General features: G+C 37.9%; 1 protein-coding gene across 1 annotated transcript in view; it reads left to right on the top strand.

Annotated features, from left to right (window-relative positions):
* Positions 1–10,679, top strand: part of CFAP47 (cilia and flagella associated protein 47) — a 369,488-nt gene extending 358,809 nt beyond the window's left edge. The window contains exons 63-64 of the mRNA XM_051827003.2: positions 3,930–4,098; positions 10,465–10,679. Coding sequence (XP_051682963.2) covers positions 3,930–4,098; positions 10,465–10,677 — 382 coding nt within the window. The 3' untranslated portion in view covers positions 10,678–10,679. The remainder of the gene's footprint in view (positions 1–3,929; positions 4,099–10,464) is intronic.
* Positions 10,680–23,654: the final 12,975 nt, after the last annotated feature.

The raw sequence follows: 23,654 nt of genomic DNA on the forward strand, positions 1-23,654 counted from the left end.
GTTGTATTGCACTTGAAACCTGTTCAGTTCTTGGACTTCAAGTTAAATGAATCCTCACTTTTCACTAATGTCTTCTTTTTTGCATTGGATAAGTATATATTTTATAGATCAGAGAATTCACTTAAGTAATTTCAGGAAACTCTTTTTCTTATTACCACATATAACCTGTAGGAGGCCCATTCACATCATAAATCACAAGTCGAAGGTCTTGCTTCAACACTGCCTTCTCTAATGAAGTCAACATTTTTTTCTTCTAAAAGTCATTAGTTTTATAGATTGCTTCAATTTTAGCCTGTGCCATCAGCAGCAATGGCTGACACCTTTAATTTTTAATGTAATTTTCAGAATGAAATTTTGTTTTTATCATCACATATAGAATTGACTAAAATGATGACAACTAAGGGAACATTTTCCTGAAGAAGCTCAGGGGTAGAGCAGGCTCAGTGACTTGCAACCTCACCTCTGGTTTATGTAATTTAAATTGATGCCTCTGTGAAATTACAATTAATCTGATAGTATAATGTCAGTGCTTTCATGAATATTTGAGGCAACATAAGCCACCTGTGTCAGTACCAGGGATCAAGGGTGTGTAATTGGAAAGACAGTTTAAAAGCAGGTATTTAAAAAAGATTTATCTCACAAAGAAAATGTAGATCATTATATTATTAAGCAATCAAGCCTGAATATCATAGCAAGGAAACTATAATGATAATAATGAATGCACTGGTAGTCATCTATATGACAGGGAGTTTTGTAGGTATTGAATTTAAGAACACAGGCCAGATATACGAGGGTATTTGAAAAAGTCTGTAAAAAATAAAATTGAAAGAGAAGTTTATTTTGTTGCAAAAAATATTTTTAAATCCATGCATACAAGGAATCTTCAGAAAGTTCATGAAAATGTGTATTATGAAAAAAACATATGCATGAATTTCAAAATGTATAGCACATCTCTTTTTATAGATCTGAGCCCCTTGCATCTCCCATGTCTGCCTCTGTAAGGAAATATGTCTCTGAGATGCCTCACGTTTTCTACCCTCTTTCCCTCTCGCGCTGCCTTTTTTCTGCCTCAATGGTTCTCCTGCAGGTCCAGTGGGCTTCCTGACATGTTCATGAGCCACTCACATTTCTGTCTTCCTCGAGCCTAATGCAGGCTTTTCTCAGGCTTGTTGCTCCTTGGATGCTGAGCCCTGCTTCCAGTGGAGCAAAGAGAAGCTGGCCTACATGTAGCATCACAGAGGAGGCAACCATGGGACACTGGGCTACCTCAGTTAGGTAGTGACTTCCCCCCAAGTAGCAATGACTATGTTCCCAAACAGCATACGTAATTGTGTGTCAAGGGTGAACAGCCACACTACCAGGATGGAAGTAGATCTGACCCAATCAGCACTTTCATATCAAGAGAGCAGGCTTTACAGCTACTTTCTCCATGAAGGATCCCTCTTCGTTCTCAGGGAATGCAGTTCTGGGCTCCAGGCTCCTGTCTTTCCTGTTCCCTCCTGAAAGTCAATTTAAAGCCTTCTATTTTCATTAAAATCTTTTCTCAAGTTTACTTAATAGATCTGATTGAAATCTGATGTGACAGAAATTTAATAAATATTGACTATCATTTGTATATCCCATGCATAGAGCCACTCAACGATATTTTTCCTCAGTTCAAGGCCCAGCTTTAAGTTTTATGTAAATTTTATTTTAAAAATGTAGCAGTCTATTAAAGATGAATAGATTACATATCATACTGCTGGCCACAAGCATTTCTCCCAGCAATCCCAGACTTTTATTCCTGCACATCAACTTTAGAAATACAGGAAAATGGGTCATAATTTTCTACAAGAATTTTCTCTTTGGAACTATACCACGTTTTAAGCCTTCTGCTATAAATAACACAAAGTGTCTTTACTAACAAGTTAATTTTTTAAGCCTTTCATAAAGGAGCATTATTTCCTGAGCTGATTATACAGCTGTGCTACACTAATTCACCAACTGCATAAGTATCTGAATATAGCTCCAATAGCTATAATTTTTACATCACTAATAATTATGCTCTAGAGCTATAGGACATTAAACCTCCAAATTTTTAGAGTTAAGATTTTATTTTATTGTTTCAGCTTCATGAATATTTTTGCATGTTTTTGTGGGACTGTAAAGAAGTTGGAAATCAAAGATAATGAAGTCAGCTCAGCAACAGGGAACTGTCTGCATTCCAATTTCTAAAAACATTCTTGAAAAACACTAGAAAGCATTTAGTTACTGGAAGCAACAAGCTCAGTTCTTAATGATCAGATAATTAGAAACAAAAAGATAAACGTTAGGACGGCACAATATATCCTGGTGGATGTATTTTAAAAAGATTTTATTTTATTTATTTGGAGGCCGAGTTACAGAGCGAGAGAAGGAGGGAAAGAGAGAGAGAGAGAGAGAGAGAGAGAGAGAGAGATCATTCTTCCATCTGCTGGTTCACTCTCCAAATGGCCATAATGGCTGAGGCTGTGCTAAGCTGAAACCAGGAGCCCAGAGCTTCACCCAGGCTTTTGTTGTTCTCAGAGGCCTCCAGGAAGCTGGAGCATGCTAAGCCCCATCAGCACTCTGAGACGGGAAATTCAGAAAGGAGTCCCTGCGGCAACCCCCTTCTAAAGTGAAGACATTAAGCACCTGCCAGGTGACACCATGTCAGAGGAGGGGATTATGGCAAGAATTTTCCTATTGGCTTCTGTGTGATTTATTTCATATTCAACTGTGGTGTAGAAGGAGCCTCTAAATTGATTTCTGGATTTGTCACGAAGGGAATTATTCCATCTATTGTTGCCGATTCAGTGTCTCCATTAGGGGAAAGAGGATCTAGGAGTTTGTGTTCTGCCATCGTGCTAATGGAATTTCCCATGGACACTCCGTCTTCTTCAGCTTTAATTTATTGGGTCATTTATCATTGCCTAGCACTGATAATAAAATATTTTCAAACAACAGTGATAATGGTAGTATTGTCTAATCTTTCTAAAGCACCTTCGAAGTCTCATGCATTGATTTAACGGCTTTACAGTAGCTATCAATTTAAATAATGATAAAACTGAGGTACAGAAAGGTTAAATAAATTAGCTGAAGTCATGTGTCTATATAGAGGTATTATTTCATCCTAAGCCATCTGTATCCATAGTCATGTTCTCAAATCTTCTGCACGACACTCAATATTTATTTGTTGAGTGAATCAGTAAATTGCAATCTAAATATTCCCTATGTCTTCCACATTTCACTGTGAATTCTGTTTGTAGAAATTGCATTTGACCTTTTACCTGCATCTTCTCTGTCAGTTTGAATTTTAGATGCCTCACTTGCAACCCCTAATGTAGTGTGCCTCTCTCCTGCTTTAGTCTACCAAGAAGTTCCTCAATTTTCTTTAGTCTTCAATCTTGACATAAAGATGGTCACTGGAATCTTAAACATTAATCAATTCACCACAGATCATTGCAACCCATCTTTAGGCCCAAGAATCTTTAATGAGACTGCAAGGTGCTTTCATCTGCCTTAGCAAATGGAGAGTAAGCAAATAAAATGGAATTGTAGTAGAAACAAACTGCTCTATGATAGCTTTAGTGGTCAATCATTTTACATAAGAATTTATTTTCAAATGGCTGAATTTTCAATTGGGATGTTGAATTCTTCCAACTTTTATAGAGACAACATTGTTTCTTTGAGTATTGTACATAGAGGATGTCATTGAGCAAAAATTATAGAATTCTACTTTACCACACTAAGAAGAATGGCATTTTCCTAGTAATCCTAAAAAAATGCCTCCTCCCTATCCAATAAGCAATTCGCATTAATGTTTAACTGCAGGCTTATTTTGCCAGAATTCAAACTTTATTCATGAAGCTCTCACGATGAATGAAGTAATGATCACGTCTAACAAGTTGATATTTGTATTTTTGCTGCAGATGTCCTGAGCCATTCACCACATTCTTCCTACGTGGCAGTGATCGGGAGTTTTTCGTAAAACCTCAGGCTGGAGAACTTCCTTCTTGTACCAGTAAGGGAATTCTCTTTACCGTAGGATTTACTCCCCGAATGTACAGTAAGAAATACAAAGCCACATTAGTAATACAGGTGAGTTCCATAAGAGCAATAATAAAGGATTCTTGATGTCACTAAAAACATTATAATGAATGAGGAAAAATATTTCACTCAGTGATCACAGATCAAGAATACTTATATTACCATGCAAAAGTCAGCTTATTTCAATTGCATTATCTTACTTTTGTTTTGTCAAACAACTTAATTTAAATATGAAATTTAACCAAAAGGTTATCAACATCAGGTAAAAGTAAGTAAAACTGCCTTTCATATTAAGGACTTTTTTAACTTTTGGTTGTTTAAGATGGAGATTTTAGAACTTTTGATTAAAGCATAGAGTACTATCAAAATGTTGAAGTCTAAAATGAAGAAAATGAAATAGAAGAAAAAAGTTATTTTAAAATGGAAGCACAGTATGTGAAGCAGATCATTTATATAAAAATCTGTTAAGCTGATCATTTATTAACAGTTAAGGTAAATATTATTTTGAAAATTTATCCAGTAAAAAAATTTCTCTATAAAATTTTTCACATATTTTATAGTAAGAACATTCAGGCTAAAGACTACTTTAAATTTCTGAAAAGAAATCTGCTATCATTGCCTACTGTCAGTAGTAAAGGTAACAGAGAGCATGTTGTCATATTATAAAATGCAATTCCTGGTGCCAACGTGATTTCTAGATATCTAAATTAAACAATAATTAGGTAATACCAAAGGCAAAAACTTTTTTTTTTTTTTGGTGAACAGGGAAAATAAGATGATGTTTGAGAAAGTTCTTTTTATTTTTTTTTTACCAAGAATGTCTGCAACCTAGGTAATAAGAAGACAAAGCTTCCAGTGTCTTGCTGTGCATACTCTGCTGCCTGCAAGCATGCTTGCTTTGAAGTGATCATGACATGCTAGCTTGATAACTCTAAGGGGATTAAGTGACATCTTTAAAATATTTGAAAATTAAAATGATAGTTATTTTATCTAGCATATAGTGGACATTTCTGGAATTAACTATTTAGCAAGCTATACCAGCAAACTCTACTTGTAGATTCCCTGTGTTGACTTGACAATTAGATGCCTAGTAGCATTATTAAAAGTTTTAAATGAAAGTATATATGATCAATGGCCAGACAATAAGTCATTTTCAGTTAGTCTGAAATGGTACAATTTGATAAAGCTCATGGGGGAAAATTAAAAATGTAACATGTTTCATAACTCACTATTTTTTCATCCAATTTTTCTTATTAAAAATTTGAAATATGTGCATAAATGGAATAATTAATCACCATGCACTCCCTATTCAGTGTAAACACATCAATTCATGGCAAATCATACTTCACCTATATGCTCACCACCTTCCTTAGTATTTTAAAGGAAATCCCAGACATTTATTATTAGAAAATGCTATGAAAACTTCCCTTAATTTCCTCCAATGGTGAAATGTCACAAGGGTACTTCAAAAAGTTCATAGAAAATGTGTGTTCTGAAAAAAAAAAACCTATGGATGGATTTCAAATTATTTTCCCCAAAATAAATTCATCTTTTACTTCTATTTCCACACAAACCTTTTGAATTCTCCTTGTATATCACTAAAGTAAAATATCAACACAAAGAAATTAATGTTGGCAAAATACTACTAACTAGATCAGAGACCTTATTCCATTTTTAAGGTTTTTCACATTTATGTGTTTGTGTGTGTTTCTAAGCAATTTAAACCCAGATACAGATTTATATAACTATAAGCACAACCCAGATACAGAACTTTCCCAGCATCACAGAGGAGCTACTACCTTCAAACCCTACCGCCCCTTTTAAAGATTTGTTTATTTATTTGAAAATTGGAGTTACAGAAAGAGTGGAGGGAGACATACAGAGAGAGAGAGACAGAGACAGAGATCTTCCAACTGCTGGTTCACTCCCCAGATGGCCATAATGTTCAGGGCTGGGCCAGGCCAAAGTCAGAAGCCTGGAGCTCTATCTGGGTCTCCCTGGTGAGTACAGGGGCCCAGTCTCTCAGGCCATCTTCCATTGCTTTCTCAGGCACATTAGCGTTAGCAGGGAGCTGGATCAGAAGTGACTCTAGCCGGCACCCATACGGGATGCCAGCACTGTAGACGACAACTTAACCCACCATGCTGCAACACTGGCCCCTGTGTAACTTGGCTTTGAAATTGCCTTTTTATGGTAAATGATTCATAAGAGTCACTGAATATCAAACCAATGATCTTAAAATCATGGTTTAAATACTGTTTGACTCCAAAAACCCAGCTCTTCATGACAAGATCATGCTAATTCACCTGATAAATGTGAAAACATTTAAGAGTATCATTATACTCTTAAAACTGTATATATGAAATTTTCCCCTTATAAAAATAAACAAGTAAAACAAAACAAAAAACACAGAAAACAAAATCTAAATGAAAATTATTGGTTACTTGTCATCATTCTATTTTTAAATGATTGATTTTAAGTATTAAGTCAATATTTACGATACAGTATTGATTGTGCTTTACTTGGAAACAAAAACAATTTGTAAAGAACAGTTTAATTAAATAGTCTAAACAAACTTCAACAATCATGCTATCAAGTTTCATAATTTCCCATTCAATGAAATCACATTTATAATTATTAAAGTCCCAAGTGGCATCTGAACCCTGATGCCAAATGTCTACCCCAGACGGCCTTGTTATAACTAGAGACATAACCAGACATAGGTAACATTTGTATAAACACAGTGCTTTTAAGGAAATCTTTCACTAGCTTGAAATAGTAGAAAATACTACTATAAATATATATCATGGTTTGTATTTTTTCAGAAGCAGATAGTCAAACAAGGATTCAAATCCAAGTAACATATCAGCCGACTAGTCCCAAAACAAAGATGTAGGGAAGTTTGGATATGAGATAGAAAAGGAAAGGAAATCAATAAAGCGTGTATTATGAAGGCATCCGTCACAGAGAAAACTGGAAATTAAACACTTGGGAGACATCTGGGAAATGGTATGAAATGCACATCTCAGAATTTTCAGTGGCCTACACTTGGCCTAGGGATTAAAACACCAGGTTGAGATACCTGCAATCCAAATTGGATCCTGGGGTTCTTGTTTCAGCTCTGGTCCCAAATCCAGCTTCCTACTGATGTGTACCGTGGAAGGCAGCAGGTGATGGCTGAAGTAGTTGAGTCCCTGCCGCCCACATGAGAGATCTGGACTGTGCTCCTGTCATAAAGATTTGGCCTGAGAAAGTCCTGGCTGTTGTAGGCTTTAGAGAGTGAGCTGGTAGCTGGAAGTGCTCTCAATCTCCCCCGACCTGTCCCCTATTTTTTTAAACCAAATTTTGCTATCTGAGAAGGTCATAAAGTTGGGTTATTTATAACTACCTCCACCATTCTGATTAATGAGGAATGCTCTTCCTGATTGTTAAGGCCAGAAGTCTTCTGGGGTTTCTGAAAAAAATCCCAAGTGAAAGAGATGTAGGTTCTGGCAATGGAAAGTTGGGGCAGGCACTGAAATGGAAACAACTGAAGGATGTGAGTTGGCACAGGCCACATTTACTAATAAATGATTATCAATTGCTTCATTCATGGACTTATACCCTTAAAAATATAGCTTTGGTCACTATTTCCATGAGCTCATTGGCTTTGGCTGATCTCTTTTCAGAACACAGAAACACTACTTAAATCTAGAAATTTCATAATTTTTAATTTTTTTAAATAAAAGTTGAGTTTAATTGTCAATTTGGTGTTCTTTTGTATAAAATCAACATTGATTCTATGAAACATTGGTGATATGGAGATATTAATTTATTATTTTAACTTCTGTTTTTTATTTGTATTTTCAAGAGTTTGGGAATAGACTGTATAGAAATATTTATAAGTGTTTTGAAACAAAAATTGATAATAGTTTTTATTCAAAATTGTATTGAAGAAATTTAATGATGGATAAAGGAACTGGAATGTTTAATCTTTACCAATAAGCTTATTCTTTTTAATATATAGCATGATGGAAAAGGGGGCATTAATGACTCCTTTAAAAAGCATACACACAGCAAAACTTATTGTAAAATTACTTTAATCTTATTTCAAATGCTTGAAATATATTTGACAATTTTAAAATGAGTACCAGGTGAAGCTATAAGTCCCTACTTGTAGTTCCCATTTATATACACAAGTTGCTGGGTGAGAAGTGTTGATTCCCTCATGTAGCTCACTCCTGTATTTTCTCTTTTTTATAAAGATTTATTTATTTTATTTGAGAGGCAGAGTTACAAAGAGAAGGAGAGACAAAGAGAGAGGTCTTCCATCTGCTCATTCACTCCCCAAATGTCTGCAACTATCAGAGCTAGGCCAATCCAAAGCCAGGAGTCAGGAGCTTCTTCTGGGTCTCCCATGCAGGTGCAGGGGTCTAAGCACTTGGGCCATCTTCTACTGCTTTCCCAGGCCATTAGCAGGGAGCTGGAACAGAAGTGGAGCAGCTGGGACTCGAACCTGAGCCCATATGGGATGCCAGTGCCACAGGTGGAAACAACTTACTACGCCATGGTGCCGGCCAGCATAACCTACAAGACAAGGCTCCCGCTGTGTACTCTTAAGTGCCAGCAATGAATACTAGTCATTTCATGCAGTTCACACATTTGTACAAAATGGCAAACATGGTGCCATTTGACTCATCTGACTCACTGAATTGTACCCATGTGGTGGGTCAGCTGTATTGGAAAAAATTTGACATATACACAGTCATTAAAATGTAGCTTTGTTTCTCAAATTGAACATACTTACGTGAGATAAACTACTTTTTAACTCAGTTGCATTACATTTCTTGGTTTGGTCTGCTTTGACTTTTGGATTCTGAATACATAATTACTATAAACATTTTATAAAAGGGCCAGATATGATTAAAATAAGGCCATGTCGGATTGCAAGAAATTTCTGCATTTAAACAATATTTATCAACATAGATTGCATAACACATCAAGCCTACTGTACTACAATAATTGTTTGTCCTGCATTTATCCTTAATGAGTTTTCTGGGCACATATGGTGTAAAGCCACCACAAAACACTCCAAACATGGGAGTAAGGGAAAGGATTTATTGACGGGGGGGACTCTGACAAGCCAGAGGGTGAGACTGAAGAAAAAGAGGACCTGGCTCAGAAAGTAGGCCTTGCTATGCACTGGCAGGGGTAAGGGAATGGGAACAAGAAATCCCATTAGAGTGGGGGTGGAGTTGCCACTTCTGGGTGGGCCATTTGCTCACCTGACTCCTAGTAAGCCAGGTTGGGTCCTGGAGAGGCCAAGATGGCGTTGGGGCCTGAGATGGGGCCTTTAGATAAGATGACGCCATTTCACTAACATGTGGTACAAAATCTTAGTGCAAGGAGAAGGCCTATCTATATAAAAACAGGTAACTTCAAGAAATTCTTCAAGAGCAATGCAACTCAGCATGTTTATGTTGAGTTGCAGACATAAACATACAGAAAACACAAGACTGCCTAATTCAATGTGGTTTAGGAATTATGCTTAATTCCTATGCATGTATACTGAAGAAATGAAGGATTAAAAATCATCATATAAATTGTGCTGATTTGCATTTACATTAAGAATGTCAAGCATGATCTTATACCACCCTTGGTATATTCACATAGTTATATTACATATTTTCATAATCTTATAAAAGAAGCTCAGTTTATTTGACCAGTCATTTCTATGACTACATTTGAATTGTCATGTATAAATACATTGTGAAAGGTATTGTTTCTATTAGTTATAGTTCATTCTGGCAACAAATAGTTTGCTTTCCCTTATGTGAGATGGATGCTTACTTAGTTCACCTTAAGGAAATGGTTCTTAATTCATAGAGTAAAATGCTTTCCTTAATTTGTTTTTTCATAGGTATTACTTGTCAGTATAAGTGAAAGTTTCAGTTTTATACCTTTTGTACATCTTATTTTTTAAAGAAAATTTATTTATTTATTTGAAAGTCAGAGTTACACAGAGAGAGAAGGAGGGGCAGAGATAGAGAGAAAGAGAGAGAGAGAGAGAGGTCTTCCATCCTCTGGTTCACTCCCCAACTGGCTGCAACTGCCTGAGCTGTACCGATCCAAAGCCAGGAGCTTCCTCAGGGTCTCCCATGTGGGTGCAGGGGCCCAAGGACTTGGGCCATCTTCTACCACTTTCCCAGGCCATAACAGCAAGCTGGATCAGAAGTGGAGCAGTTGGAACTCGAATGCCCATTGGAATGCGGGTACTGCAGGCAGCGGCTTTACTCGCTACACCATAGTGCTGGTCCTTTGCACATCTTATATGGGAAAGTGAAGGTGTTAATTATAATAAACTTTTCCATATATTTTTCTGAGTTCCTGAATATTGCATATAAAATATCTCTCTAATATCTTTCCCTCTCCCTTCAGACAGCAAATATGTACTGGTTGTATGAGATCAATGGATTACCTCAAGAAACTATTCCACCAACAAATGTACAAGCCAAAATTAAATCAACTAACCAGAAATGCTACAGCATACCAATTGTTCAGCGCAATTTTGTCCGTGAAAATGCTGAGCTCATAAGGACAGGAGTGTCTTCTACTATAAAAGGTGCACCTTTGGTGACAAAGAACAAATAAAATTTTCCAAAATATTCCTTAGTCTTACATATTTTCATTGTTGTTTCATCTTTTGGACTATTTCTGAGGAATAATGGCTTAATTATTATAGGTATTCTATGTTTTCTTGACTTTTCAAATGCTGGCAGTCTATTCTCTGAGTATGTCATATTTAATTTTTTAAAGATTTATTTATTTATTTATTTATTTATTTATTTATTTATTTGAAAGTCATAGTTACACAGAGAGAGGAAAGGCAGAGAGAGAGAGAGAGAGAGAGAGAGAGAGAGAGTCTTCCATCCGATGGTTCACTCCCCAGATGGCCACAATGACTGGAGCTGCACCGATCTGAAACCAGGAGCCAGGAGCTTCCTCTAGGTCTCCCACGCGCGTGCAGGGGTGCAAGGACCTGGGCCATCCTCTACTGCTTTCCCAGGCCATAGCAGAGAGCTGGATCGGAAGAGGAGCAGCCGCGACAAGAACTGGCACCCATATGGGATGCTGGCGCTTCAGGCCAGGGCATTTACCCACTGTGCCACAGCGCTGGTCCCCTCATATTTCATTTTTGAATTATGTGTGCTTTTAAAAATGGACTGTAGTTGCAAGTACTGTGATTGGTATAAGTTTAAAGTGCAGGAGTACATTTACAGTAAATCCAAAACACAACTTCATTCATAATAATTTGAATGTCAATGTTACTATGAAAGCTCAGTGCGTCACATAGATGTTGCTTGTGAGTCTTTAAAACATCAGTGATTAAATTAGCATAAACACTATTCACCTTTTCTTACATCTGCTATTCAAAATACTGTATGTTATTTAGTAAATAATTAATTTTTAAATCAATACACATATGTGTATGTATTCCAAATGTTCCTATATTGCGACCTGTAAATAATATAGGTATTAGAAGGATACTTCAAAAAGTTCATGGAAAATGGAATGAAAAGATAAGTTTATAAAAGATAAATTTTGCTATGGTGCAAAATTTTTTAAATCCATTCAATTTTTCATAATTCACACTTTCCATTAACTTTTTGAAGACCCCCCTCATATGTTTCAATTTCAAAAATGTTTTGCATCAAAATAAACCATGACTTTCTTTTTCCCTTTTCCCTGAAGTTTTCAACATACTCTCATATCTCAAAATGTTGTAGGGGAAAGTTCATTTTGATGGGCATCTAATCCTTGGGTATGAATCAAAAGAAAGAACCAAAAGAAAGCATGTTGCTTTGGGACCTGTCTTGTGGAAAATATAAAAATAAACAGCAGGTGTGGACCAACCTTAAGACATTTTGACACAAAAAGACAGACGTTGCACATAAACCATGATTTTTTTTTAATATTTGTTTTATTTATTTGAAAGAAAGAGTTACAGAGAGAGGTAGAGACACAGAGAGAGAGGTCTTCATCCGATGTTTCACTCCCAGATGGCCGCAACGGCCAGAGCTGCGCCAATCCGAAGCCAGGAGCCAGGAGATTCTTCTGGGTCTCTCACATGGGTGCAGGGACCCAAGGGCTTGGGCCATCTTCCACTGATATCCCAGGCCATAGCAAAGAGCTGCATAGGAAGAGGAGCACCTGGGACTAGAACCAGTGCCCATATGGGATGCTGGTGCTTCAGGCCAGGGCTTTAACCCGCTGCGCCACAGTGCCAGCCCCAAAACATGATGTTAAATAAGGGTAAGGTGCTTCCTCTTTTTGCACCCTATATTCTTGTGTGCAAAATGAAGGACCTGTACTAGGGCAAGAGCTTGCCAACTATGACCCATAGGACAAATCTAACCTGCCAGATATTTTTATATCACACACAGCTGGGATCAATTTTTACATTTTAAATGTTTTTTAAAAATCATTAGAAGAATAATGTGTGACACAAGAAAGTATATAAAATTTAAATTTCATTTTCTATAAATAAAGGTTTATTGGAACACAGCACAATCATTTCTCTGATATTGTCTATGACTGCTTTTGCACTAAAACAGCAAAGTTGAATAGACAGAAACCAGACAGAAGCCAGATAGTTACAGAGTTTAAGCTATTCTCTGGCTCTTTACCAAAAACAATATTTGGTATCTTCTATATTGGGCCAAGAATGGCTTTTAAGAACCACTGTGAATCTCTTCATCATATTTCTTTTACATGATGTTAGGCAGAATTTTTGGGACACAATAGGATTAGTTAGTATTGTCTGTAGTGCAGGTAGAGTGGAGTGGAGGCCCATATGCCCTGTATCTGTTACCCCTAAAAAGGACAAGAGCTAAAATTCTGTTGATTTCCAAAAGTCTTCCTCATTCCCATCAAGATCATTCTTTAAGCCATAGATCATTTGTGTTCTTTCCTTTGCTGTGTATAGATGTCTCAGGAACAAGATATCCAGTCTCTAACATATTTCTCACAAAGATTTTGTTGTCATCTCTCAAATCCGTTAGGAAAGTAAAATCACCTTTGACATAAAAACACTTAGAGGTCTAATTGCTTTTATGTTTTTGTGTTTATAGTAATACATGATATTTAAATAATCTTAAAGTTTGTTTGTTTTTTTTTTTTTATTTTGGGTCTTCTGAGCATCACAATTCTAACTGAATTGCTCCAATCATTTAAATTAAAGTGCCCAGAATGGAGTACCTTTTAATTTGACTTTTATCTATCAGAGAAGGAAGTGAGGATGGGCTCATAGGAGATATTCTATTAATAATATCATGCTGTACATATTCCAAAAATACTTAAAATTATGATGCTAAGTTATTATTTCACATTTTATCCTTGTTGTTATCTTCTTAGATCTTTAATTTGAAATGTAGGTTCAAGTTATTGTTAGTCCAAAGGAAAGTAGGGAGGGGGCAACTCAAGTAGACACAACTGAACAGTGAATAAAATTCAAGAAACACGGGAGAATGAATTCTGATCAAATATGTTTCGGAATCAGAAAGAGGAGTCACAGAAGTAGCCCTGCCCATTTCTCCATGGCAGCCACTGTTTCCAGGTGGACAGTGGATTTCTGTTGCAAACGCTTGTGACTCCCTGCCTCTGAAGTATCTTCGGCCATAGGAGCATGCTTGACATGAAAGGGCAGAGTCAGCCAAGAAGTGACAGGGAGCTAATGCTCCTGGGAACATCCCTTGATGAGTAATGGATGGATAATGGGCATGTGGGAGTTAATCCTAGTTCTTTGGGTGGAATGACTCTGGCATGTTCTCCCCACAGTCCCCAGCAAGATTTGACCTCCATTGTCTGCCATAGTAACCTTCTTAATAGTGTGTCCTAGATTCACTTTCTACCCTTCCCATTCCCCTACACTGTCTTTTGTAGTCACTCCCAACTAAACTATCTGCAATAAAATTTTTCTCAAGGACTGACTTAGAGAATACCAATCAAAGACATTTCTAAACCTTGACATTCAAAAACAATAAAGATAACTCCCCCTTTTACAAGGCCAGTGGGCAGGATGGCATCTAGATCTGTCATGTTAGTTGATTTGTAGTTGCTTTCACTTTCCATTATATTATGTCCCTAAATCCCAAAGGAGTTTTCGCAGGACCTAAAGACTCAGCAGTAACTGAAATAATAGAGAAACAGGAATAGTTAACAAAAATTAAAACTTGATAACTATGATCCTCTATAGTGACTCTAAGCAGGAAAGTTACTCACAAAATCCAAATAAATAAACAAAGTGAGTCATAGATGTTGGGGGTATAAGGAAATGGATTTATCTTTTAATAAAGGTTCAAGAAATTTGCACCAGTGTCTACTTAACACCTTCTGAAAATTTCACAAAGAGCTGAAGTACCCAGAATCATTCTAGTTCATTTTTAGCAACACTCAGAGAAGCACACAATCAATACATGTTTGTTAACATTGATCCTATATTTCCAGTGAAAACATTGTTAAAATTAAGAATTTTCCATTTTCACAATGTTTTGTCACCTCTGTTTATTGAATGTTACAAGTTTGATTGCCACAGTATCAGATCAAATAAGACAACCAGGAAATGCTAGCTGTCATTAAGGGTTTTAAAAGTGCCTCAGGTTATTTCATACACTTTGATGGCATAATTTCAGAGATCTCCTAGAAAACATGAAAATAAAGATAACACAAGGAATATCTGCACTGAAACCATACTTGAATGCCAGTGTTGTGGCACAGTGAGTTAAGCCCCTGTTTGCAATGTTGGCATCCTCTATGAAAGCCAGTTCAATTCCCAGCACTCCACATCCAATCCAGCTTCTAACCTATGTGGGTAGAAGGCTGTTGAAGAGGGCCCAAGTATTTGGGTCCCTGCCACTCACTTGGGAAACCCGGATGGAGTTCCTGGCTCCCAACTTCCCTCCGGCCCAATTCAGCTATTGCAGCCATTTTGAAAGCGAACCAGTGGGTGGAAGATCTCCTCTCTCTCTCTCTCTCTCTTTATGTCTCCCTCTCTGTCACTCTGCCTTTCAAATAAATAAATAAATAAATAAATCTTTTTTTTTTTTGACAGGCAGAGTGGACAGTGAGAGAGAGAGACAGAGAGAAAGGTCTTCCTTTTGCCGTTGGTTCACCCTCCAATGGCCGCCACGGCCGGCGCGCTGCAGCTGGTGCACCACGCTGATCCGATGGCAGGAGCCAGGTACTTATCCTGGTCTCCCATGGGGTGCAGGGCCCAAGCACTTGGGCCATCCTCCACGGCACTCTCGGGCCATAGCAGAGGGCTGGCCTGGAAGAGGGGTGACCGGGACAGAATCCGGCGCCCCGACTGGGACTAGAACCCGGTGTGCCGGCACTGCAAGGTGGAGGATTAGCCTATTGAGCCGTGGCGCCGGCCAATAAATAAATCTTTTAAAACAAGAAAGTATACTTAAAGATCATAGTCTAAATCCTTAATTTATCACAGAAATTTGCAATTTTTCTTTATATTTACTAAAAAATATCTTTCAAACAAAGTTGCACACAGAAACCCAGTAATACATACAGTTAGTTGTAGAGACTCATTCATGAGACTCTCCTTCAATCCAAGTTGATTCTTGTAGCACTTTACAGAACCAAACCATCTATCCACATTTTTGAAGCCACATATTTAATAGCTGCTCAGGAAAATGTTCATTTCTCTCCTGATTACTTTTACGACAATTGTATGACAAGTTCTATTGATTCATTCTCTATGGAGGGCTATTTAACTACCCCTCCTTTTTTGACCTGTTACAACTGCCCTGTTCACATACTGTTCAAATGGCTGTAGGTTGTCACTCTCCAATACATTCACAGAATGTTTTTGTTTTCCTTTTTCCTCACATATTCACAACCTCGTCAGTTACTTCTAATGGATTACAGAGTAGATCATCATTCTCAGCTTGAAATTCAAAAGGTTAAACAATCTGCCCTCCTCTGCTTTACTGTCTTATCTCCACAATACTTTGCATTTTCTGCCTCAAAACCGAAACTGGAGCTTAAGTTCCACTGAATTCTTTTTTGAAAGGATTTATTTATTATTTATTTGAAAGTCATAGTTACTGAGAAGGAGAGGCAGAGGAAGAAAGAGAGTGAGAGAAAGATCTTCAATCCACTGGTTCACTACCCAAATGGCCACAATAGCCAGGGCTGAGCCACACTGAAGCCAGGAGCTTTATCCAGGTTTCCCACATGAGTGTAGGGTCCCAAGCACTTGGGTCATCTTCCAGTGCTTTCCCAGGCATGTTAGCAGGGAGCTTGGTCAGGAGTAGAGCAGCTGGGACTCAAACTGGCACCGATATAGGATGCCTGCACTGCAGGCAGTGGCTTTATCTGCTACGCCATAGTATCAGTCCCAACAACTCTGTCTCAAATTTCATCCTTATGTATAATAAAAAGGAAGGCTCCCTCTTCTTCAAGTGTCATCTCTCCTGAAGGAATATGGGGGTGCTGGGAGTAGACCACTGTGTGATAAAAAGAAACAATGAAAATGGGTAGGGGATGTTGTCAGGGGAGAAATCAAAATCAAAACCCAAGTGGACTACTAATGTCTCAGTTCAAAGAAGATACTCAGATGTCAGAATGGCAGGTGAGTGACAGTAGCAAAGACCTCAGAGAATCCAGGCAAGATTGGCTGTTAGAACTCTATGCACCACTAAGTGTGAAAGTGCCTGGGGGTTGAGAGGGCAGGGCATTGTGGGAGAGTTGACTGAATCAAACAGAGCTGTGGGCCATTTCACCCTGTGCTGTAGCTGAACTGGGGAAAAGCAGGGGAGGTTGAAGAACCAGCGTTTACTATATCCCAGAATTGCAGTGTGTAGAAAGAGCACTGGACTAAAAATCAAGTGAGTTCCCAGGACAGCCTCTGTTACGAGCATGAATATCAAAATGTACCTGGGAAAGCAGTGGAAGATGACCCAAGTCTTTGGGCTCCTGCACTCACATGGTAGACCCAGAAGAAGCTCCTGGCTCTTGACTTCAGACTGGCCCAGCTATAGCCATTGCAGCCATTTGGGGAGTGAACCAGTAGATAGAAGGGCATTCTGTGTGTGTGTATGTGTCTAAAAGTCTATCTTTCAAATAAATAAATCTTTTTTAAAAACAAATGAAATTCTAACCTTAATATGTGGGCCACCAAGGGGACACAATCTTGGTATTTGACACCATTTTTATTTAAAAAGCCTTTCTAAACTGGAGCTAGGTGTGTGTGTGTGTGTGTGTGTGTACAAAGAAAACAAGGTGTGAAAATAAATTGAAGACAAAGAACCGGTTATAAATCATGCAAAGACTCATAGCGAAGTAGAAAATCCAGTGGAGATCAGGCATTGATGTGGAAAAGCGCAACACCATCCATGCAGGCAAAAGTTTTTGGGAATCATGCAAAGTTGTAGCCTTTTTGTTATTCTGTGATTATTACCTAGACAAGAAACAGTCAAATTGCAGTCATTTTTCCCTCCCCTTCTCTTCCCTCCTTTCCTCCCTCCTATCCTTCACCCTTCTCCCTTTCTGTTTTTTTTTTTTGAGATAACATATTTTAAATTTACATCACAGTAAAAAGGCTTAATACTTCACCAAATAAGTTTAATAAGTAACAAGCTAATTTAGTAGAAATATAGACAATGGCTATAAACAATAATTGAATGAAAAAATAACCATTTCATCCTTACACACTAACACTGCAGTAGTACAACATTCTTAACCATTGGTTTCACAAAAGTATAAAACAAAGTTTTACAAAACTATATTTGCAGCAATACTGATACTGATACACACCATTTCTTTTTTCTTTTTTTTTCTTAAATTTTAGCTCCCACATGTAAGAGAGAACACGCAATATTTGTCTTTCTGGGTCCAACTTAAAAAATTGAATTTAAAAGTTCCCAAGTTTCCCTAGTGAATTTCAAGTGCTCATTTGTCATGCTCAATAGTGCGAAGACAGAGAAAGAAGTAGTATTTCCCACACCATCCACCATAAATGGAAAGAAATTTTGTACTTGGGCATCATTAAATTCGTTTTCTTCAGTGATTACAGAGACAATCTTGACAGATCACTTCTTGGTTGCAGTGAGGTGGTCATTCCTCCCCATTGTGGTTAAGAACTCATTTTGTGCATCCCTCCTACATTGGGAGGGTCTTCATTGCTCTAATTCTAGAAACACAGGGGGGAAAAATCCAGCAGCAAAGACCAAAAAGCCTTTTCAGGTTAACACCTGATTTTCACTTAATATTGTGTTTATACAAAATGAAAGAGACTTTGTTGAAATATTACTAATCTCTTTTGAGATGAGTCCCTCTCTTATTGAAGGAAAATTACCAATTAATTTAATTTAGGGCCTTGTACAAAAGATGCAGGCTTCAATAATGTTTGTTCAAAGACTTCAAAAGATAGTTTTCTGATAAATATCTCACTGGAAAGTATAATGTAATATGTTGATAAATTTAGATTTTGATTTTTAATGTTTAAGTTAAATTTCATTCTGTAGGATATACCAACATCCTGTCATTGTTCTATATATAATTTCCTTTATTGGTTTGTATAAGCATTGTTGGGATAAACATCCTCATGTTTTCATATTTGGACATTTTCTTTTTCAAAAGACAAAATATATGCACAGGAGAGAAAGTCTTTCTATTCAAGAAATTGATCTGGGCAAAGATTTTTCTTTGATATGATGCCAAAAGCGTGGGCAAGAAAAGCAAAAATAATCAAATGTGATTATATCAAACTAAAAAGCTCCTGAATAGCAAGAAATAAATCAACAGAGTGAAGAGACAAATTGCAGAATGGTAGAAAATATTAGGAAACTCTTCATCTTACAAGGAAGCAATAACCAGAATATATAAGACATTCACATAACTCAAGAGTAAAATACCAAAATAATTTGATTAAAAAATTGGAAAATTAAGGCCGGCACCACGGCTCAATAGGCTAATCCTCCGCCTTGCGGTGCAGGCACACCGGGTTCTAGTCCCGGTCGGGGCGCCGGATTCTGTCCCGGTTGCCCCTCTTCCAGGCCAGCTCTCTGCTGTGGCCAGGGAGTGCAGTGGAGAATGGCCCAAGTGCTTGGGCCCTGCACCCCATGGAAGACCAGGAGAAGCACCTGGCTCCTGCCATCGGATCAGCCCAGTGCGCTGGCCACGGCGGCCATTGGAGGGTGAACCAACGGCAATGGAAGACCTTTCTCTCTGTCTCTCTCTCTCACTGGCCACTCTGCCTGTCAAAAAAAAATTGGAAAATTATATGACTATATTATATGACCATATATTATATATTTATATATTATATATTTATACTTATATAAATACAAATTTATATAATCACAAATATTTATATATAATGTTTATATTATATAAATTATTTATTTTATGTAAATTTATATAATTTTATATAAATTATAAATGTATTATAATAAATTGAATGCATTTATTATATATTATATATAAATATATATTTTATATTATATATAAATATATATTTATATATTATATATTTATATATATATCAAAGATATACAAATGATAAGTCATTGTATGGAAAAATGTTCAATACCAGTAATTATCAGAGTAAGATGATTCAAAATTCCAATGACATACCATCTCACTCCAGTTATACAGGCTGATATCAAAAAGATAAAAAACAACAAATGTTGGTCATGGTGCAGACTAAGGAGGACTCTTGCACCCACTGGTTGGAATGTAAACTAGTGCAGCTATTGTGGAAAATAGTATGGAGGTTCCTCCAAAAACTAGCATATCATTTCACCCAGCAACACTGCTATTGGGAATATATACCAAGGCAGGGAAATTCGTATATTGAAGGGATATCTGCACTATGATGTTTATTGAAACATTGTTCACACTGAACCTAAGTACCCATCAATGAACGAACAGAAAAAAAAAAAAAGTGTGATGCATACTATTCTATAAAAATGCAAGTCTATCATTTGTGTCAACCTGAATGAAACTGGAGAATGATGTGTTAAGTGAAATAATCAAAAATAAAAAGAGACAAACACTGTGGGCTCTAATGTGGAAGCTGAAACACATTGAAAACATAGGGGTGAATCGAACAGTAGTTATCAGAGGCTGGGAAGTATAGAGGGGAGAGGATTTAGGGAGAGGTTTGTTAATTTGTACTGTTAGGAAGATTAAATTCTATGATGTAGAGTGTAGAAACATGACTGTAATTTTTTTTAAGATTTTATTTATTTTATTCGAAAGTCAGAGAGTTACACAGAGAAAAGAGAGGCAGAGAGGGAGTTCTTCCACCCAATGGTTCACTCCCCAATTGGCCGCAATGGCCAGAGCTGTGCCAATCCGAGGCCAGGAGCCAGGAACTTCTTCCAGGTCTCCCACGTGGGTGCAGGGGCCCAAAGACTTGGGCCATTTTTCACTGCTTTCCCAGGCTAAAGCAGAGAGCTAGATCAGAAGAGAAGCAGCCAGGACTAGAACCTGTGCCCATATGGGATGCCATCACTTCAGGCCAAGGCGTTAACCCACTGCACCACAGCGCCGGCCCCAAAACATGACTGCAATTAACAATAATACTGTACACTTCAAATTATCTTGAATAGAACATTTTGAATGTCTAACACATGGAAAGATATATATCTGAGATAGATATGCTAATTACTCTGATTTGATCAATACATATTATGTCCATTCATATCATTCTGTGACCCATAAATACAATTATTTTGTGTTAATGAAAAATTCCTTCTCTCTCTCTCTTTCAGATAAGAGAAACATAAATGAAATAATAAATAAATAAAATCTTGATTTCTTAAACAATATTGTCACTGAATATAAAATTCTAGGTTGAGAGTTCTTTGGCAATTAAAAAATATCATGCCACTTTCTTTTGCCTCCATGATTTAGAAATACGAAATATGAAATATGTTGTTAGGGCCAGCATGGTGGTACAGTTGTTACCTCCTATGACTCCAGCATCCCATATGGGTGCCACTTCGAGTCCCAGCTGCTCCACTTCAGATCCAGCTTCCTGTTAATGTGCCTTAGAAAGCACCAAAAGATGGCTCAAGTACTTGAGTCCCTGCCACCCATGTGGGAGACCCAGATGAAATTCCTGGCTTCTGGCTTCTATGTGACCCAGACCCTACAGCTGTGGCCATTTGGGGAGTAAACAAGCAGATGGAAGACCTCTTTCTCTCCCCCGCCCCCCTCTGTTACTCTGCCTTTCAAATAAGCAAATAAATCTCTTAATAAAATTTAAAAAAGAAACCCATTGCCATTCTGTTTTTCCTTTCTCTGTAGCTGCTTGTAAGATTTTTTTTGCTTGTTTTCAGTTATCAAAAGTTTGATTCTGATGTGTATTGGTTTAGATTTCTTTGGAATTTACCTATTTGGAGCTCTTCTCAGAGCTGAAGATGGATGTCCTTTGTTAAATTTTGGAAATTTTTATTATGTATTCCTTCAAATACGTTTTCAGCCCTATGTTTTTTCTACTCTTCTGCCAGGACTCTGATGATATAAATATTTCATATTTCTATATAGTCCCCAAAGTTTCTGAAGCTCTGTTCTCTTTTCAATTCTTCTTCCTCTGTTATTCAGTTTTGATATTTTGTAATGTTCTATCTTCCAGTTCATTGATCCGTTTTTGTCTCATTCACTTTTGTTACCCTTATTCATTGGGCTTATTATTAATTTATCGTGTTTTCTTTTTAAATTCCAAGAATTTCATTTCTTTCTTCCTTATATCTATTTCTTTGCTAAGATATTCAGTTTATTTGCTGATACTCTCTGTTGTTTTCATATGTTTCAAACACATTCATGGAGATCAATGAAATAAGTCAGACACAAAAAGACAAATACCATATTTTATCTCTCATATGTGGAAGCCCCTCCCCTCAAAAAAAAGTCCTATCTGGGACTGGCATCGTAGCACAGTGTATAAAACTGCTGCATATGATACTGGCATCCCATATTGAAGTGAAAATTCAATTCCAGACTGCTGCACTTGCAATCTAGCTTCATGCTATGCACCGGGGAAGGCAGCAGAAGCTGGCCCAACTACTTGAACCTCTGATACCCATGTGGGAGACCAGAGTGGAATTTCTGGCTCTTGACTTTGTCCTTACCCAGACCTGCTGTTGTCATCATTTGGAGAGTGAAACAGCAGATAGGAGATCACTCTGTGTGTGTGTGTGTGTGTGTCCCTTTTTCTTTATGTTGCTGTACCTTTCAAATAAATACGTCTTTAAAAGAATTTTAAAAATGTCTTATTTTTTTAAATTTTTTATTTTTTTGACAGATAGTGTTAGACAGTGAGAGAGAGAGAGACAGAGAGAAAGATCTTCCTTCCATTGGTTCACCCCCCAAATGGCCACTACTGCCGGAACTATGCTGATCCGAAGCCAGGAGCCAGGTGCTTCCTCCTGGTCTCCCATGCGGGTGCAGGGGCCCAAGCACTTGGGCCATCCTGCACTGCCTTACCGGGCCACAGCAGAGAGCTGGACTGGAAGAGGAGCAGCCAGGACTAGAACTTGGCACCCATATGGCATGCTGGCGCCACAGGCGGAGGATTAACCTAGTCAGCCATGGCGCCAGCCCCAAAATCTGTCTTAACTTAGACTAGTGATTACTAGTGACTGGAAAAGGTCGGGGAGGAGGGTTAGAGGGAGATTTGGTATCAGGTATTAAGACAGAATTAGATGGAAGTAGTAGGTTCTATTATTTATAGAAAAGTGGTGCAACAACAGATCTCAATAATGAATTACATGGTGTTTAAAGAACTGGAGGAGATGAGCTAGCAGGCTCTGAACATGCAGGAAGGCAAGGGAGAAGGGTGGGAGTGCTGATTGCCTGGTTTGATTAGTTTACACTGTATGCCTCTGTTAAAATATCACACTGATCCCATAAAGGTGTGCATATAGTAATGCTGATAAAAAAAAACTTTTAAAAAGCATAATTGTACATTAAAGTGTTTACTTTATTATTTGTTGAAGATGGATGCTATAAAATATTTGCCATAGCATTCTAGTATCTCCACATCTTGGTGTCGCTATTTTTTGATCGTCTTTCATTCAGATTAAAACCGGTTCTTTGGCCGGCGCCGCGGCTCACTAGGCTAATCCTCCGCCTAGCGGCGCCGGCACACCGGGTTCTAGTCCCGGTCGGGGCACCACATTCTGTCCCGGTTGCCCCTCTTCCAGGCCAGCTCTCTGCTGTGGCCAGGGAGTGCAGTGGAGGATGGCCCAGGTGCTTGGGCCCTGCACCCCATGGGAGACCAGGAAAAGCACCTGGCTCCTGGCTCCTGCCATCGGATCAGCGCAGTGCGCCGGCCGCAGCGCGCCGGCCGCGGCGGCCATTGGAGGGTGAACCAACGGCAAAGGAAGACCTTTCTCTCTGTCTCTCTCTCTCATTGTCCACTCTGCCTGTCAAAAAATAAAAAATAAATAAATAAATAAATAAAAAATATGTCTCAGTCTTACTTTTTTTTTTTTTTTTTTTTTTTTTTTTTGACAGGCAGAGTGGACAGTGAGAGAGAGAGACAGAGAGAGAAAGGTCTTCCTTTTGCCGTTGGTTCACCCTCCAATGGCCGCCGCTGCAGC

Source organism: Oryctolagus cuniculus, chromosome X (assembly GCF_964237555.1).
Source record: "Oryctolagus cuniculus chromosome X, mOryCun1.1, whole genome shotgun sequence".
NCBI classification, from domain to species: Eukaryota; Metazoa; Chordata; class Mammalia; order Lagomorpha; family Leporidae; genus Oryctolagus; species Oryctolagus cuniculus.